Source organism: Eutrigla gurnardus (genome assembly GCF_963514095.1).
Source record: "Eutrigla gurnardus genome assembly, chromosome: 14".
Taxonomy (NCBI): Eukaryota; Metazoa; Chordata; class Actinopteri; order Perciformes; family Triglidae; genus Eutrigla; species Eutrigla gurnardus.
In genome coordinates, this window is record NC_139937.1 from 21,842,759 (window position 1) to 21,863,163 (window position 20,405).

A 20,405-nucleotide genomic window follows, 5' to 3' on the forward strand; every position below is an offset into this window, starting at 1 on the left:
GACCAGAACGAGCGTTTGATGTCCGCGGATGAACTTAACGGACCCCGAGCTCAGCCCTCAAACCTCCGCACGCCGCCGACACGTCGGACCTCAAACCAGCTCAATTATACAGGCTCTCCCCGTGTTTCTCTTATTACAAATACGGCTCGTCATGCAGCAGTAAATCTGTTCTGGGCAGTAAAGCTCAAGTTCACAGGTCCTCAGCGAGAAGCTTTACCCTCTACGGCTCCCCAGAGAGACCGCATGCCCTCCTCATCCACGACATCCTGCTAAGAAGACATTATGACTCACGGTCATGAATATGAGAACTATAAGAGCCACATATAGAGGGAAACAGCACGGGGCAGAATGTTATCTGACTACACCCAGATATGACACAGTGTTGATGGAAGCAGTTCCATTCTTTTATTGAGTGGTTGGTTTTCTTAATTTGCGTGTGATGGGATTTAAATAGGTGGTTTAACTTGGACCCATTATACAGTCATCAGGGTTCGTCCAGAGTAAATCTGTGTCTTGGTCTGGAGTCCGTGTCCCTCCCTCGGTCTCCACTTGATTATATTGAACATGACAACATACTAATTAGATCTGCTTGTGGCTGAGTGCAGCCGGGAACACAATCAGGGGTTTGTCATTTGAATGTTACTTAGGGCTACGGATGCATGATGAATACACAGTAGATTGACGTGACCATATTTGGACTGTAGAGGAACGACATACCCTTACTGGATCCGGATCCATCTGGATTCTGGTGTGAAAAACATAATAATTCAAGGTTAACTTTACAGCTAAGTGTTAAAGTCATCTTACTAGCTAACTAGCATTGGTAGCGTGGTAGCGACCTGTCAATCAGCAGGTAAGCCCCGCCCCCTAAAGCATCCCCTGCTTTCTGGTCTGGTGGACTCTAAATGGACCATAATGTACTAAATGAACATCATGCTGGATTGAAGAAGACTTGAAACTAGAGATTGAGACCATAAACTCATGTTTACAATGTTTACTGAGATAATACATCAAGAGCGAAGTAGGACCATTTTCTCATAGACTTCTATACAACCAGAGAGGAGTCGCCCCCTGGTGGCCAGCAGAGAGAAGTAGGACCATTTTCTCATAGACTTCTATACAACCAGAGAGGAGTCGCCCCCTGGTGGCCAGCAGAGAGAATGACAGTTTAAGGCAGTTCAGACTTGGCTTCACTTTTCAGAACCGGAGGTTACAGTCTGGTACTCTTACACCCCAAATGTTACTGGCTTCTTGTCGAGATGATTATTAATCTGTTTGCAGTCAAATTCAGTCAAAAAAAGGATTCATTTTGATCTTTTATAGGGTAAAAAAAGCTGCAGCTCACAATAATTAAATTGTTACTTGTGTCAACTGAGAACAGCAGGCAGTGGTTATAGAACCAGACAATCTGAAAAGTGAACAATATCACAAAGCTTGAATCAACATGCACTTTTAATGATAAGCCCTTTTTTCTTTGGATGTGGATGAAAAACGGAGATAACAGTGGCACAGTCTGCCTGATTGACATCATAGCCGGGGGCATTGTGTCATCAGCAGAGTGGTGGAAGGACCATGAACCCCACCCCCCCACCCCCCACCCCCAATGATGGCTGAGATGCAGAGAAATAAAAGGAAGGAGGGAGTGACAGAGGGAGCAGAGGAGAAGCGACCGAATCAAAAGGATAAAAGAGAGATTTAATGATATCTTTGAGATTCACATGTAGCAAAGCCAAGCCTCGTGAAAGTGTTTTTGTTTCCGTGTGCACCTCAAGGAACATATCTTTTATCTTAGCTCATTGATGCTTAAAGATGAATGTGAGGATGCACACACACACACACACACACACACACACACACACACACACACACACACACACACATAAGGTATAAAAATACACACAAACACAACCCCATCCTCACAACGTGCCCCTGTCACACCCACACCCAGATTAACTGATGCATATCTGAATCTGTGATTCACAACAAGGGGACTAAAACCATGTTTATATATGCACAACACTGATGTATTCACTTGAACATCTCCCGCATTCCATTTCACAGCAATTTCACAACGAGTTTCCGAGCCAGGATTCCTTGCTTGAAGTATTTTGGATCCAAGATAAGACCCTCCAACGAGGAGACAAATGGTTCCGACGGGAGCGTGCCAGAAGAAGGCCTTCTTACGTGAAATTCGGTATTCGAAATGAGTCGCCAAGCCTCCATAGGGGGGGCTTTCATACGTGCACAAACAAAAATCCTTCACTCCAGATGAATATTTAACTCGACAAAAAAAAAGTGATTCTTGCATCTGCTGCATTCCAGGGTGTCACGGGATATTTCTCACCTGAAGACCGAGAAAGTCGAGGCCGGAAAGGGGAAATAATCACGTACTACGCCTCAAGATTTCTACTAAGGCAGATTCCTTTCGGATCTGCTTAGTATCTTAGTAATAAGATATTTGTGCATGTTCCTTTTTCTACTATGAAGTCTGGACTTCTGCTAGTGATACAACGTATTTTACAGATGTTGTGATGCTCAAAACCACCTTTTGAAGAGACTCCTGCAGCGGCGGCAAAGCTGGAGGAGGCGGAGCCTACAACATACACACTGTAGGCTTCACTAACTCGGCTGTGATTGGCCAGTAAGCCCGGGATGCACGAATGCAGCGCCTTCAATGAGATGGACGGAGACAGACAGAGCCCGCCGGCCCACCGATGTGGCGTCCCACTGGGATTTGTCCTGGTACGCCAGATGGCCAGAACACCACTGGATTGAAGTGACAGCAAACCAGCATCTCTGTCAGGAAATGATTTTTTTCCTGCCGGCCACAGTGGCGGGTGGTCTCCATAATTTACTCTCATTTGGCAACTGTGAATTATGTGCGTGGGCTGCTGCTTTTTTTTTCTTTTTTTTTCTCAAACACAGATAGTGCTGCAGCTCAAATAAAGATTACTTAGTCATAATCCGTATTTTTGTGTTCATTGATCCGTACAAAAGTATGTGTATACATGCTGAAGATGCAGAATGTTATTCACAGGTGTATTAATAAAATATTGTGACAAATGACCTCAAACTCTTAAGTATGATATCATTTTTGAGTTAAATCAGCATTTAAATCCCCCAAAAGAGCCCAAACTCGTTGCTCCGACAATAACGTTGTTCTTTATGCTACGAGTGCTGCTGGAGTTTCGACCTCTTCGGAACAGAAGTACCGTTACCATTTCTCCTTGCCGGTCACTTTGATGGACAGGGCTGTAAAAACCCCATCATAATCTATTATTAAGATTGTAATTTGTCAAAATGACGGACAACCTTCGGTCAATGACGGAAAATCAACCTCTGCTTGAAACTTTTTCCCTTTTCTGTGCTGCAGAAAAAAACTGATTAAACTCCTGCTGTGCATACACGCACACACACAACACGCACGCACGCACGCACGCACGCACGCACGCACGCACACACACACACACACTCTCACCGTGACTGTTGCAGCGTGAGGTCTCCACCAGCCTGTTGTCCTGGTCGTAGCACACCATGGCCTGGTAGCGGTAGCCCTGCCCACACTCTTTGATGTCTCCCTGGACCTTCATCCCCAGGAGGCTCTCGGCTCTGCCCCCCTCGGGCAGGATGCAGTCGGACCAGTTGCCCACCGGCTGGGCGTTGTACTTGTCACAGGGGCAGTACTGGGTCTCACTCAGAGGGTACATCTGCGTGTTCTTGCACTTGTCTTTCTTTTTGCTCCTCCCTGAGAAGAGCAGAGAGATGAGATGTGACTCCACAGGTCTGCTGGTGTTGGTGGATTTCTGTCTCGGCTTCTGAGGCCTCTTGGATAATCTGGGATAGTGTACTCCCCCCCACGCTTCATGCATGGTGGTACAACAACTCCACATGATAGATTATGTTGCCAACATTCTTTCAAGCAGAATACTTCTACTGAAACAGCTTGACGTTATTTTATATTTTCATCAGCAGTCACGTCAAGCATCGTTAATCATAGATCACATCAATGTTTCTTCCCGTGACATCAGGAGTTGTTTTCCGTGCAAATAAGACGGCTTCAGTGTCCTTCTATCTAACTTGCCACCACACCTTTACCTGCAGAGTCTCCAGCCAGCCGCCCGTTTCACTGTAAATCTTGTTTTTTTTGCATTAAGATACTTTATCCTGCGTTGAGATCACAGCTGGTTGATGCTAATTGCGTGTAATTGGTGCAGATTGCAGAGTGACACGCTGTAATCTGTAAGGAAGGTCGTAGTGAAAGACGCTGCTCAACATAATGATCCGTCTTTACTTTAAGGAAACTGAATGTTTCTTGTGTTGGCATCGTTTTAGGCAAACAGAGATTACGAAGATTAAAAAAAGAGGACGACTGGCATACTTTTGTTTTAATTAGTAAAAGGGTCACATTGTTGATAACTGTTCCCAAATATAGCTGTAAAACTATCAAATCTAGACCTCATCCAGAGAGAAAACAATGGAACAAGCTCTCCGAGGAGTGTTTAAATGCGTTACATGACCTCTCTGCTCTTTTACTCTTCTGCAAACGGGTCAAAAGATTTGACATCAGGGGGGAAATAAATCAAATCCACAATATCACAATTTAAAGAAGACGTTTTTTTCCTCCCCTCCCAATAACCTCTGCCTTAATGCATTGGCGCACTCATTTCATGTCGTTCTGCTTTTATGACGGTGATGCACAGGGCAACTGTCTGGAGACGCCCTGATGGATAACAAAGGCTGAGGAGTTATTTCAGATTTGTTGCTTTAATCCCGCTGGAGACTTTGGTTTGGCAAGAACTACCTGGATAGATTTATGACCTTGTGCTTAACTTTACTGCTCATCTCTTGGAGCGCTGCCCAACATTACCCCCTTCACTGCCCGCTCCCACCCCAACACTCACTACGGGGCAAACAAGCTCGTCTGGACGGGTTCGGAGCCTCAGCTGATGGTCTGTGCTGCGTTCTCACCTATCAGTGCCCTCTTCCGGGTGCGGACCCCCACGCAGTCGGCCGTGCAGGACGAGAACTTGGACCAGTTGGTCAGCTGGCAGTCGTCCTGGCAGGGGAGCTGACAGCGCTGAGTGATGGCAGGCATGGCCTTGGCGAATTTCAGACACTCGCCGATGTCGGCCTGCGTCCCGTCCAGCTGGCGACAGGATACAGCTGGTCGAATTAGAGGAAGACGGGGTCGAAAAGGGGCTTCATTAGAACCAATCACAGCAGAATGGGCTTTTTGGGAGGGAGGGACAGGAGGTCAAACAGAGCGTTTCAGAGAGAGGGAAGAGCTGCTGTAGGTACAGCCTGATGGGAACAAGGGTTTTTCATGTAAACGTGTTCCAGTAGGGAGCTGAAATACAAGTATGCACCAGGAAAGGGAGAGAATAGATCCTCTTTAATATTCAAGCACATAATCTCCCATAAAACCACCAAGATCATGTTAATCAGTGAGCGTTAGAGATGTTGGCCGGTGGATTTTATTACCTTTAGACAGAGCCAGGTTAGTTTCCCTCTGTTTCCAGTTTTTACTCTAACTGTCCGTGTCTTTGTACTATATTCAATGCTTAGATATGAGATTAACACCAATATTCTCATCTAACTCTGTAAGAAAGTTCACAAGTGTTTGCAAAAACATAACATTTCAATGCATGACCATATGCAGTGATATAGTTTTGTACTTCTACACATTCAAGTGATGGCCCTTGATTTCCTCTGACACTACACAACACGTTACACGACTCTTTTCACAGTTACACCCTCTTACTGGTAATATCACTGTACTGTACCTTTAAATACAACAAGAGATCCACATACTTCTGGAGAGCAACATAAGCTCAAATAGACATTTAAAGAGGGCAACTGAAGAGTCAATGAAAAGAAGATTAGAACTGTATAATTCAGCTACAGGGAATTAAATAACAATTACAAGTGGGGCAGACCGATGCACCTCCAGCTCGATTGGTTTGAAGCCCACGAGTCAATTTGTGTTGGCTTGTATCATCCCACTCTTTGGTCTTTCAATAAAAGATATGTCTTGCGTTGGTGTAATATTTCATTTTCTTGCGATGTAGACGTTCTGCAGGGTTGTACCGCTATAGAGAAATCAATCTCAAAGCACATTTTTTTGCTGAAACCCCCTGTGGGCACTGCTATTTGTTCGGAAAGCCTCCGTCTGGTGGTGTGTTAGGTCAGGTCTTATCTTGTGAGTGTGTGTGTGAGAGAGCACATGCTTTGAGTTGTTTTAGTGTGTTTAATAGCTGCTACTACAGTGTTTTTCCCTGGAAGGGAAGCCTCTGTGCAGGTAAAAACAACACACTAGCAGAAAAACCACGGAGCAGAAAGGACAGCGTGTCTCGTTTGGTTTCAGTCAATGACAAAAGTGTCAGAGGGGTGAAAACATGTGCAGCACGGTGTTTACAACGGGTGTCACATGGCATCAAATCAGCGGAGAGCTGCACAGAATCTGCAACAGTGTGGCGGTGAGTGTGTCTAAACTGGACCTTAAAGCACTTTCATGAATAAATTGATTCTTACATCCATTAATTTAAAGCCAGCGGAGACGAAACAGAAATATAAGCACTAATAATGGCCTTCTATAGGAGCTGGAACATAATGAAATTGATCATTCTGCGTGACCCCTTGAAATTGAATTTTTATGAAAGCCTCCCAGGACTACATGGTACATCCACCCTCTATGAAAGGGGCGAGGGGAAATATGCTTTTAAAGCGGGAGAGCCACAACTCCTTTTAAAGCCCTTGTCACTTATGCGTGAAGCCCGTGTTAACAGGAGTTGGGTCTGCCGTACGCTGCAGGCCGGGTGCAGCATCCTAAACTACGGGAGATGTCTGATTAAAATCTCATGACGGGAGCCTGAGGTGGATTAAAAAGAAAAGTGTGGAGTCTGGAGGGAAGCATGATGAGTTGTGACACATTTACTTCCCCAAAACTTTAATTAAATAAAAACAGCCAGCGAAAAGGAAAAGTGGTCTCTTGTTGCTGTTGGTAGTGTCAGCCCCAGTTTGTGTTGCGTGCTGTAAGTGGGAGGATTAGATGTGTGCTCGGAGTAAATTGGCCTTTTCTCTAAACCCTGGCACATCCATCTGCTGCTTCGTGGCCGAGATCCAGATGAACAGAAATGAGCAAAAAGATGTAATTTGCTGTGATTCAAAGCGGCTCGGTGGAGACGTGGAGCGAGATGGGAGACGAAGAACAGAAGAGGTTTGGTTTTCCCTACCTCTGGTTTGGAGTCCTGGTCCGCAGGTCTCCTGAGCCCCGGGACGGTCCTGTCTGAGGAACCACGGCACCAGCTGGCACTTCCTCCATTTGTGGGTTTTCCACCTGTAGTGAATCGGGACAGTAGAGGTGTGTTCATGCAGTCATATTGTTCACTATTACACTGAACATCTGTTTTAGTGAAAAACAACCAAACCATATTAAATAGATGAATCTCAAGGTCTCCCTGCATAAAGACACTATTATTATATCCTGTATTTTCTCAATCAGGATCTATATTTCACTTCTCCACCATGATAATGAGCTAGCCAGCTTTTTTTTTTTTAACGTCACTCGATATTTACAATTATCGCGATAAATATGGAACTTCACCACGATCGATTATTCTGTTTTTTATATGTTGTGAGTACAAGTACTTCAAATTGTACTCACGCACAGTATTTCCACCTGTGTACGTCACACTAACAGCTAACGGCGCCGCCCCAGCTTTACGCTGTAGCTAAACTAGCTTGAGCTAGCTAACTTAGCTAACTTCAAAACCTCCTGCAGGCCAAATGGAGAGTTTTTAATTCCGTTTTTAAAGCTTAAAATATTGATGATGCGTCCTTAAAGGTTTACCTATGAGATTTACAGCAGCTCAGAGTTCAACAGTCTGGACCGGCTCACCGTGCTACACACTAGCTAGCTAGCCAGCTACGTCTAAAACATTGCCGTTAGCTGATCATCAAGATCGTTTATCTACAAGATGGCTCATTACTCTGTTAATTCTTTATAAAACAAAAACAGAAAACTGCACATTTTTTGGAAAAATGCACAATTTTTCTAATGTTACGGAGTGGTGTGTTTTCTTCTACAGAACCACGTCAGGTAACTAAGTAACGTTACATTTACTCAAGTATCGTTCATGTACTTTACTTGAATATTTAATTTATACTCTACATTGTACGTTTTACTTTTTCATGTAAGAACTCATATATGGTTATGATAGTATGCAGTACTACTAATTGACACTGTAGTAAACAAACCATCTTGCATCCACATCTCAAACTACAAAATTATAATTTTGAAGAGGGGGCATGGCCTGCAGTGTGTAGTGCTCCTAACCTGAATCCTGGACAGGTTTTGGGGACCTCGCAGTCCCGCTCCTCCTCCAGCAGCTCTGGACAGTCCTGACCCCCGTTGGACGGCGTCTGGATGACGAGACGTTTCCTCGACTGCTTCGTCTTCACGGTGTTCCCGGCTGAACACGCAAACAATTATTGGATTACAATGAGAAATGTCTGGAAAGTGATGAGAAACGTGTCAAAATGATGAGCTACGCGCAGGACGCTCCGTTAATCGTCCCTGAAGAACGGACTCGGAGGATACGGTGCCCAAATCTAATTGGACATCTATCGTAAGACAACAAGCGAGTGTGATTACCCGAGATGTGAAGCACCACAACGATGATGTCGAAAAATCCCATTAGACCTCGGAATTGACTCACATTAAATTTATGGTGTTTACATGTGCGGATTTGACCTCAAGTAGTTAATTAAGATGAAACGAGGCCCAGGACAGCCCTGAACCCCCACCCATGTTACACCTCTGGATGTGGGTGGCGTCAAATCCTCTGCCCAAGGTGAAGATATCAAATTCAAATGCGGATGGAGGCGGCGTGATTTATGCCGCCGTGTCACACGAAGAGGTCATCAAAAATACGGACGCTGATGATTTTCAGATGTAAATCAATTTAATGTTTTTTTGCTCTACAGCTTGACGGGCGATGGCTGCCTGACAGAGGGCCCTTATTTGAACCTTTTTTTTTACGGCCAAATGAACAACAACAAGTGGATGCTCTCGTCAACGCTTGTAGCCTCTGGCGAGCCACCACTAAAGAGAGGTCACCAAAAGGTCGTTCAGCGTTCCAAACCGTTGAGTTAGTTATGCGTGAGGAGGCGAGAGTGCAAGTGTTTAACGTGTCGTGTTTCCACAGCGTCAGTTTAAAGCTGCTTACGTGGATTATTTTAGATGTTATTGATTATTGTCGTACACAGTCGGAAAGTATGATCCCAAATATTGAGTATTTAATCCTCATAAACAAAGTCAGACTGAAGAATGAAACAAAACAGAAATACAAACACTAAGAGTCGCCGTACCTGCATCACAGGTGACGGGACACGCCGTCCAGTCGCTGAAAGGCGTCATGATGCAGTCCTTCTTGCAGGGCAGCTGACAGGGCCGCACGGTGGTGGGCCGAGGGCCGTCCGGACACCTGGGCCACAAAAAAACAACACACACAGCGGGACGGTGAGGTAACAGTCACACATTCATCAAAACAAAAACGGCAGGTGGTCGGAGGACATCTGAGTTATGTTGATGTACAGCAGTAGGACAACACGGTTATTATGACCCCGACCCCGTGACCCCACAGTTAAAGGGCTCTTTTTAAATCACCGGGAACTCAACAAAACAACACTGATTACATCCCCGCGACCCTTTGGCCCCAGAAGACCAGATACAAATGGATTTCTAGTGATTTCAAAGCTGCAGCAGGTTTAATTATCCTCGTTTCATCATCCAGGCTAACGACCCGGCGTAGCAGAGAGTTCATGTCATGTTGCTCTGAAAGCTCAGATTAGATGCCGGTGTTGGTTACAGGCACTTTACCACCTACAGGAAGCAGCGTGTACCGCGAGCTGGCAACCGCTCGGCGAACATGCAGTCAGAGAAAATAAACAGCCACGGCTCACTGAGACCATAAAATATATCATCATGGAGCTTTTTTTTTACTGCCCTTTTATTGTGTTGGCCTACTCCGTGCAGACATCATCTACTACACATCTGTCTGTACGGGGAGAGGCATCCCTACTCTGTTCCAGAGGTTTAGTTTGCCAGATCAGACCAGACCGAGGGTCTAAGGATGGAGAGGGTTTGGGATATTGAGTTGTAGAAGTCAGATTGTATAGAAGTCTATGAGAAAATGGTCCTACTTCTCTCTTGATGTATTATCTCAGTAAACATTGTAAACATGAGTTTATGGTCTCAATCTCTAGTTTCAAGTCTTCTTCAATCCAGCATGATGTTCATTTAGTACATTATGGTCCATTTAGAGTCCACCAGACCAGAAAGCAGGGGATGCTTTAGGGGGCGGGGCTTACCTGGTGATTGACAGGTCGCTACCACGCTACCAATGCTAGTTAGCTACTAAGATGACGTTAACACTTGCTGTAAAGTTGACCTTGAATCATGTGTTTTTACTAATTCAGTCTCTCTTCAAACTGTTAATCCAGAGTTGCTGGTCGTTAAAACTCACCAGGAAGGTTTTGATCCGTTTCATTTTGCTTCTGTCAAATTGTGAATGAAGTGTGTTTGGATGATCAGGGAGGTAAAACGATGTCTGACTGGAGTCTGGTGGCTTTGAAGACGCCAAATTAACTAAGTATTTTGTAATTTAATAAATTAAAGTAGTTGTAGAAATCCCTGTTGATTTTAATTATTATATAATCACTCGTCGAGCTATGGTGCATCATTATACTGTAATCAAGCTCGTTAAACAGGAGTGTGACACAGAATGAGTTTTTTATATCCGGCTGGTGTGATTTCTGGTACCTGAACTTTCCTGAGCCCCGTCGGGAGCTCCGCAGCAGCTTTATGTGAACTCTAGACGGTTCAGCCCAACTGTAAAACATCAGCCAGACCCCGATGACTTTCATATATATGCAGCAGTAGCACAGTGGCGGCTAGAGATATAAACCACGTTTTTAAGGCTTTAATAAATATCACTGTAGAGGTTTGGCACAGCTACCATCTGGGTATTGCTTGAATACAGAATGTAATTATTCCAGGCACAATCTAGGGCAATAAAAACTGATGAAAACCTTCGTAATCACATCCAGTTTACGACTGATGTATGCCATCTGGCTCACGGTGCTTGAACAGCGAGGAGGTGGTCGTACCCCCCCCCCCCCCCCCCCCCAACAGAACAATGTAGGCGTCACAGGAGATGTCGAGCAAGTCTACACGAGGAAGCCGGACCTCGTCGGTCCTTGTAAAACCAGCAGACCAGAAGCCTCGGGACTGAAACCCTCGTGTTTTAACTAGAGTCTACTATCAGAGTGATAATCCCACAGAATAAAGGGTCAAGCCGAGGTTTCTAGAACAAGGGTTATCATGGTTAATCCCACCTCAGGTCCCCGTGCATCCCACCGGGAGCAGATAAATGGGTCGAGAGAGACCTGCAGGATGACATCTTGTAATCTGATCTCTGGAACGCCGCGGGACGCCGCCGCCGCCGCCGCTTTGTTGTCTCATCCTACGGATGATCATCTGGGTCACGTCTAACGCCCTCTAATGTCGTCCCACATTGTTATCAGGGAGCCGATAGGGAACCTCGCGGGGAACATGTAATAATGTAACAGCGACACAAGGAGAGATTTATTTTTAATACCAATAGAAGGAGCTAAATCCCTCTCGGGCAGAACAATTCCTCCGGTGTCTTCACACAAGTGAACGGTCCCCAGGAATAAAAAACACAGAATTAAAAAAACACAACACAGCTGCCGGATGCTGCAGGGGGAGGACACATTTCCATTCCCAGCCTTCAGCCGTAAAGCAGTGAATGAACAGGTGTCTGGCTGGAGGACACTGAAGCACCGAGCGAGGCTGCCGAGGATGAACGCCTGAACCCGAGAACGCAGAACAATCCTCCGATGCAAGCAGGACCGTTATGAGATTATACACAAAGCTATTTTAAGTCTGCCGCGTCTGCAGTCTGTGGGGATCACGCGGCTCTTTATCGAGGCGGAGGATGCTTCATGCAGACAGAAATAAACAGCACACAGAAATCTGCCAGATCTAAACACAATCAAAGTTTACGGAGAACAGATGGAAAAAAACGATTTATTTTTTACGCAGGAGGCCCATTTCAAACCTGCAGGTGCACGGAATGAAATAAACACAACTTTTGACTTTGTTTTGTTCAAGTTCATCTCCAAACAGCTTTCTTTAGAGGGACTATTGGAGTGTGTTACATAACTCTATAAATCAGGTTATCAATCATGAGGATACTGAGGAATGTCCCAGTTCTATCGGCTAGTAACAGAATCAAATCATAAACAAATATCTCAACAATGTTGCAGCTGAAGGTGTTTTGGTTTTAAATACAGTATATATATATATATATACACGTTTTGTAAAAGGATTATGGGTGTTGTATTTCTTCTGCTTACTGATTGATTGATCATGTGCCTCTGGCTTTCAGGGATGAGCGTTATTAGATGATGTGACTCTGAGCTCTTTGACAAAGAGGATTAAACGTCTGACCTTGTTTAACTCCCTCCGCTACGCAAACCTGCTATAATTTACCACTGGTGTTGGATGTGGAGAGAGCGTGGGCAATAAAACAATATTCCATTTAGATAAAACAGCAGCGTTATACTGCTCGACTTTGGCCTTTGATTCAGGAGGAACGGGCTCTGAATACCAAACTGGACCAGAGAGCACTAAAAGACTTGTTTCCCTTTTAGATTTCACACAGGAAACAACAACAGCATCGATCGAATGTTAAAATCCCTAAAATGTCTATACGTTTATGTGTGTGTGTATGTATGTGTATATATATATATATATATATTCTAAAAAGAAAAAGGACTCCAATTTCCCAAAAAAAAAAAAAACGTTCTTCTCTCGTTAGCAAACAGACATAGTTGTCGTGTCATGAAAGGTCAGAGGAGGTCAGGGTGGAGATTTACTGGACGAAGACACGTGAAGATGTCCCTCTGCTTCATGCAGACATGAACTACGACCCCTCGCCCTGAACAAACAGACTAAACCAGCTGCACGATTCATTGGAACATTATCAAAAGTTACAATGTGGTCCGCTGCGATGTTCACATCACAGGAGGTTCAATATGTGTTAAAGGCAAAAATCACATCATCCTTTTAATTAGATATTTTTAAATCATTCAGCCAAAGCAGCAAACAGACCGTTAAACAGTCCCATGAATCGGTTTTAGTGCCGGACACTAATTTCATCGGTGCCTCTTTGCCCTAATTAATTCTTTAAAAAATGTTTGCTTATCTTAGATTTAAATATCTCAATGCAACTTTGTAACCCTGTTTTCTTTCTAAGTAAATAAAGTTTTCCTAAAGTTAAGATGATTCCTGGTCCTGCTTGTGGATCGGGTTTCGGTTAGACTGCATGTCCTCCTCTCTCTCCATGCTTCCTTTAAACTCTAAGACTCTAAATCTAAATGGTGAGGAGGCTGGATGTGAAGTGTGGCTGTTTGTCTGTGTGTTTGCTCACAGACCGGCGTGAAGTGCATGCTGGGATTGGCACAAAGCCCCCGGAGAGCCTTAATACGATCAGTCGCTGCAAAAAAAAAGAAAAAAAAGAGAAGATGATTGTGTGGATGGTTACTTCCCGTGGGCAGTTAAGTCTCCATATCTGACACCTAAATTAGGATTTGGGTGGAAAGGATGAGCAGGATCGGGTGCTTCTCTCTTCTTCTCATGTAAATGTGTTTCCTCAGCTCCCGACTCGTCTCCCACGAGCCGCTTTGTATCCGACCCGTGTGATTAAGTGATTTACATAAAGGCCAGAGAGTTGACTCACGTTTCCCTCCACGGAGAGAATCACCTCTTTTGATCCCGTTTGACTGTAATTATCTATCGTAGCCCCTCGGATGTATTATCTATTACAGATGATTCAAATATAATTACATTTCAGGTTTCGGAAACAAACAACAACAACACATTCCGTGTTTGTTGGCAGAACGCGACAGCAGTCGTTGCTACACAATGCTGGCGGGGAGACGGAGCGGTGTGAAGCTGGAATATTGTCATTTATGCATTTTTCATTACGTGTACGTTTTGTTTTCCTGCTTTATTCCTCCCGTTGTCTCTGATGTGGTCTTTGCTTGAGGAAATAAATGCTTATTTACAAGATGCTCAGTTCTCAGCCTAACGCATAGGTCTTCAACAGGGGGGTCCGGGACCCCTACAGGGTCTGCAGAGTTACTGCAGGAGGTCCCAGAAATTATTTTTCTTCCAAAAACTTGAGAAATTGTGACGTAGAAATGCCAAAATAGAATTAAAATATGAATCTGACCCTAGAGACCTAGAGACCCTCCACTGGGTCTCTGTAGGCCTTGGGGGTCCCTCCACTGGGTCTCTGTAGGCCTTGGGGGTTCTTGGCCTGGAAACGTTGAAGACCTCGGGTCTAGTGTCACTATTTTCACATAACTTTCAGAGATCCCCTCGTGTGTTTGTCGGCATGTAAACGGCGTGACTGACTCCGGCCGGTAATGTGGCGTGTGGTTTCTAACCGACTCGCCGCTTCCAGTCAGTGTCACAATCTCATAATGATCTTTAAATGTCGTGATTTGTTGGCGAGCAGCGTGTACGACACGGCGCCGGGGGCGCGTCCCAAAGCACGACATTAAGCTCACGCTCACGTTTCACTCGCTGATATTAGCGCCGCGAGGAATCTGCTCGGGCGTGAGAGAAAAAAAAAAAAAACAAGCAGATGGTTGAACGGGATGAAGAGAGGAGATTCAAAGAACTGTCAGTAGTTTTAAGAGAGCGTGCACACGCACGTGCACACAAAACAAGGTCTGCTGGGAGACGATAAGGCCTAATTAATTTCATTATCAAAATACAAAACAAGAACATCATTTGTTTAATTTAGCATAAAACAGTTACTTGGAGGAGCCCTTCAGCGGTGTCTTTGGCCTCCTCCTCCTCCTCCTCATCCTCCTCATCCTCCTCCTCCTCCTCCTCCTCCTCCTCCGGGGCTTTAAATCTATCTGTCACAGTGAAGAACAGGGACTTCACACAGCCTCCATTAGAGAACACGACGGGGAGATGATTGACTGAGCTTAATGCAGCTACTGTCGAACACCATAACCATGAATCATTCAGTTTCCCTCTTTTTTTCCACACATTCCGCAGCATCAGTGTGATTATACAAACACACATTTGGTCGGGCACACAGACTGTCTGAATCAATAAGCAGACGATGTTGTTGTTTGTTTTTTTCCTCCCTCCCTCCTCACACCACAACAGCTTTCTCGATAGGATGATAGCGGCTCCAGCCGGAGGCTCTGACATATTTGTCTCTGTTGTGCCTCCCGTTTCAATTGGCCTTTGACAGTGTGTGTTTATGTCTTTGTGTGTGTGTGTGTACATGCACACTGAGAGGTTCAGTGCCTCGGGCTGCGGGAGGAAGACAGCTCAGATCCATCGATGAATGCGACAGGGCACATCTGCATACGCAGGGTGCAGGTGGCCATGTTTGTTTGTTCTGCTGGGATCCCATGGGTGCACTGATCAACACTTCCTGCCAGTTGAATTTTGCCAGATGAAGACACACAGACAGATGGAAAAAACCCCCCCAAAAAAAACAATAAAAAACATAAAGTCGCTCCCGACTGCAGGCAAGAAAACACCGGAGCAACAGATGGAAGCCGTTTCATCGTTGGGTTTTTGTTTCGGTCAAGAAATGTAGAAATCAATGGATTTAAATTAAAAAACAAACAACAGAGAGGTCTGTTAGATCTACAGGGATGATAGGAAATAAAGAGCAAATGCTTTCATGACAACCCGTGGACTCAACAGACAGGGTGTCAAGTTAAAGGAGAGAGCTGAATAAATGATGTCGAACATAATGAATGCAGATGGAGCACGAAGGGAATCCGTATGAAAAGCACAAGTATCCCAACGCTTTGGTCTTCACATTCAAATAGCCCGTCTGGTGGGAAGGAGGCTCATTTGGAGAGAATTTCTAACGGCTCCGTATAGATTGCAAATGAGTGTATTACAATAATGATACCGCAAGGTATACATATCAACCATTCCTATATTATATAATGCATGATGTACTCTAGACCAAAGCAGTATGTCTGTGTTCGCTACACAGTCTTTATATTTTCTTGTTGAAAATGGGAACAGCTGATGTTGTAGTTCTTGGGTAGACAGTTTCATCAAACTGGACACTAGCATTGGGCGGTTTTATGGTATTACGGTATCACGGTGTACCATGTTATTTCCATATTCTGACGGTGCGATTTTCACTACTGTCATAAATATAGTTTATGATGCTGTATTGGTGCGATGTGTCATAATGACCAGCAGACACCACCAGAGGGCGTCTCTATAGAGTAACAGGAAGCTGAGCTGAGAAAGATGGCGACTCAGTGTTTCCATATTTTGTTGCCTTTAAAAAGCTGATAGTTTACAGCCGGGATGGATTTTCCTTCATTTTGCTTTCGGAAAAAAAATGTATGCAAATTGACACCACTGATTGGTTGGTAGATTGGTATCCGCTGTGTGTGTGGTCGAGAGAGAGGAGCAGTGCAGCGTTATGATTGACTGCCTTTTAAGGGGTAATATACATGCTGAGATATCAGGAAGGTTTAAACTAACGGCCAACAATATTTACTAACCCTCTATTTTTTACAAATGCCGATCATATCGTTGCTGTTATCGTAAACTTGAGACTTCGGTTCGTCTCATATGACAAACCGTTCCCCTCTACGTGGCACACAAGCTGTATTTGTTTGTTTCTGTTCAGGCCGACGCTCATGCATGTTAAGTACAGATAATACGGCCTCCTCCCTGCTCCGTTAATTGCCTCACGTTGATTTGAAAACTTGCTTATCAAAGCGCTGATTGCCAGACCTCCTTTATGGCTGACGAATGTTGGCTAATTGGCAATCAACCTAATAGGAGCGATCCTGGTGGCAGAGTCTGTCATTGTGAGTTGAAGAGTCAAAGTCATTTTCCCATGAGGTCTTTAAATGATGTCCCCTCTGTGTGTGTGTGTGTGTGTGTGTGTCTGTGTGTGTGTGTGTGTGTGTGTGTGTGTGTGTGTGTGTGTGTGTGTGAGATCGTTCAGGCCAACAACTAAAACTTTCATGGCTGAAATGAAGTCGCCACATTGTCCGAGAGCCTCTTTCTAATACACTACAAAGGAGGTCTACACGCTGGCTTACATCCAGTTACTGGACCCCGGACCCCCCAACCCCCAACGCCGGCCTGAGGAAATCCACCTGAAGGCGTTGAATGGCATCGTCTACGACAGTCACAGCACATAGAGGAACGTAACAACGGACGCTGAGGCATCGAGGCAGAACAAGTTTCTTCTTCAGCACCACGGACAGCGCCGCCGGTGGACAGAAGAAGAGACTCCAGCAGGACGGGACGACAAACACAACTTCTTTGGCGTCTTTGGTTTATTCCTATTCACTGTGTTCACTTCTCAACCAAACTTCTCAATGTCATCTGTATTTTATGAAGAGGTCAGATTACGAGTTGAATGCCAGGAATTCTGTGAATTGAGATCCTGTTATTTTCCCGGGTATCGTCCCCAAAATCTGATCATGTTTCCTCCAGGAAAAAAAAAAAAATCACAGCTTTAACCTGACCCTAACAAATATTAATACCATTGCCAAGGAAGTGGAATATATGTCAATAAAACGATGCGGAGGTTCAACTAGACCCTAAATCATAGATTTATGGATGGAGGCTTGATCCGTAATTCAGAGTGACATTACTCAACACCAACAGCAGAAGTTATTGGTTGTTTTTATTCACTGTACGGTGTCCTTGAGGGCTCTGAAAGGCACCTATAAATAAAATGTATTATTATTACTATTATTATCATGATTATTATTATAAGATCACTCAAAGTAACAACGAAACATCCCAGAACAATCCTCAAAACCACCGAAACAATGCACCCCCCCAACTCAAACTGGAAATGATGAGAAAGCATGATGTAATAAAAAAAAGGGTCAGATCGATTCTGAATGGTTGAAGAATAAGAATAACATCAGAAAATCACGTTGTTATTTATTAAGTGTAGTTTTGTGTTGAAAATCGAGTGTTCTATTCGCTGAAAGTAATCATTTTAGAATGAGGGGAGATCTCTCAGCTGTAGCTGGGCACTAAATGGACTAGACATTGATTTTCGTACGTCTCTTCCAACCCTCCCCCCCTCGCGGTGGAAAACAATTCTACAGTGAAAACAAAAAGTGAAGACAATAAAAGAAAGCTATCCTGCATGTCAGATAAGTCACTATTTAATGGAACAGAATGGCTGAAAATGTCAAACACCTGCTGGAATATTTTCATTACCCAGAATCCCTCAGAGGGCGCCGGGCCGGGTCAATAACAACAACACGGCCCTGCTGAGAAGCTGAGTGGGGGCTTGATGGGGCTCCTCGTCCGTCATTAGTGACGCTGTCACATGTTCTTTTTGACCTTTTTATTCAACTGATACTTGATTATATAAAGTTATTGACCGGTGAAACACAGAAAGATAATGGAGGCAAATCGACCGAAACATATTTTACTCCCCGTTGTAATGCCATTAACCTTGACACTTTTAACCACCGGCTACTCTCCGACCCGCCCGGCTCGCGTTGGTCGGCCCGAGTGGATGGAGGAGTGAATTTAAACGGACTTCCAGCTCTCTTCTGCATCCCGGCGAGTGCAGCTGCAGCCGGACATTAATCTTCATTTTACCGCGTGGTGCTCTCCATGAAACACAACACACCCGGACCCTTTACATAATGGATGCCGCGTTCTCTCCTCACTGATAACCTCGCCGGGGAGGAAGAGGAATTTACTGAGTTAGGAACTAAGCGTGTACAAGTATGATGGCATAGTAGGGCCGCTGTAGGGGGGGGGGGGGAACGGAGCCAAGAGGGGGTTACAATATTTTGCTACTTTATTACGATGCTAACACCCGGCATCTATGCTAGCTAACTTCCTATGAATTTTCATTTATGTCTCTAATGAATCATCCCAACGTGTGACAACGCCTCGTTAAGGTCCTTAGGGTGATGATGTTGATGCTTATTGTTGGTTTTATTCATATGAGGACAAATTGTCATCTTATGGGGGGGTTGGGGGGGTTATAAAGTGGCAAATTTGGGCTAAGGTGCTAGTGGTAGCTTATATTTGTCGTAGCCGATATAAACAAGAGTCTTGCTTCCACCAACACCGGATGTTTGCCGTTGCTATGACAACAAGTGAAAGCTACCGCTAGCATCTTAACCCGACTGCCCCACCCAACAATAAGCATCAACATCATCACCCTAAGGACCTTAACGAGGCGTTGTCACACTGTTGGGATGATTCATTACGAATAAATAAATACATTCATGGAAAGTTAGCTAGCATACATGCCGGTTGTTAGCATTTTAATAAACTCACAAATTTGTGACTTCTTTTCTCCGAATATTGCCCCCATCTCTTGGCTCAGTTTTTTTTTCCTACAGTGGTCCTGATACGGCATCGTAGGAACTCAACGTGCATGAGAGGATCTTTTTTGAAGATCAGTCTTGTTCGTATTTCCTCATATTTGGTGATAGTTGTCTCCTTCATCTTTATCTGGCGTCGTCGAGTGAGTCAGCCGAGCACAGCTGACTCCCGGCTGCAGCCGATACGCCTGGCAGCCGCTAACTCTACGCAACATATTTCCGAAGCCGCCTCATACGGTGCATTCTCTCCAGAGGTAACCGCAAGCATCTTGTCTCTCATCTGCCTCGTGATTAAATTGCCTTAAAGTATCAATCCCATTTAATTACCGTCATTATCATCAATGAGAAATTACCGCCCGCCCCCAAAACGGCGGGGTTAATTAGGCTTTCAGGGACGAGAGATTATTTATTTATCTGCGGTCGCCTGCGAAGAGCAGATATGAATTGGGAGTTAACTTCACGTGGAGTGTGCTCTGCTTACTTAACACGCTCCGTCAACGCCGCCGCCGCCGCCGCCTTGTTTCTCTTTCCTCCTCACTGACTCACTTTCTCTCTCCTGCTGTCATCTTCCCTCCCAACCAGCCGCTGCTCGTATCCGCCTCTCACCTCCCGACTCTCCTTTTGTTTTATAATCTCGCTTGTTTTCAATGTTTCTCTCTCACACACACACACACACACACACACACACACACACACACACACACACACACACACACACATCTTCACATACCGTTCAATCGTTCCAGTTTACTGAAACACAAGTCTTGTTTCTAACAGCTGTTCACAGGTCAGTTTGACCTCCCGATGTAAGAAAGACTTTTTTAAACGTTCGCTCGAAGAACAATCTGACCTTTTCTGTGTTCGTCGAGCAACACACCGAAACAAAAGAGGTCCTTCAGAAGAGCGCCGACGCTCTCCGAACTGCA

At 44.7% G+C, this 20,405-nt stretch overlaps 1 protein-coding gene across 1 annotated transcript in view; it reads right to left on the reverse strand.

The window, feature by feature from the left end:
* thsd7ab (thrombospondin, type I, domain containing 7Ab) overlaps nt 1–20,405 on the reverse strand; it is a 126,735-nt gene that overhangs the window by 42,797 nt on the left and 63,533 nt on the right. The window contains exons 12-16 of the mRNA XM_084027302.1: nt 9,370–9,485; nt 8,336–8,471; nt 7,233–7,336; nt 4,969–5,163; nt 3,479–3,745 (exon numbers count right to left, since the gene is read on the reverse strand). Of these exons, the coding sequence (XP_083883428.1) occupies nt 3,479–3,745; nt 4,969–5,163; nt 7,233–7,336; nt 8,336–8,471; nt 9,370–9,485 (818 nt within the window). The remainder of the gene's footprint in view (nt 1–3,478; nt 3,746–4,968; nt 5,164–7,232; nt 7,337–8,335; nt 8,472–9,369; nt 9,486–20,405) is intronic.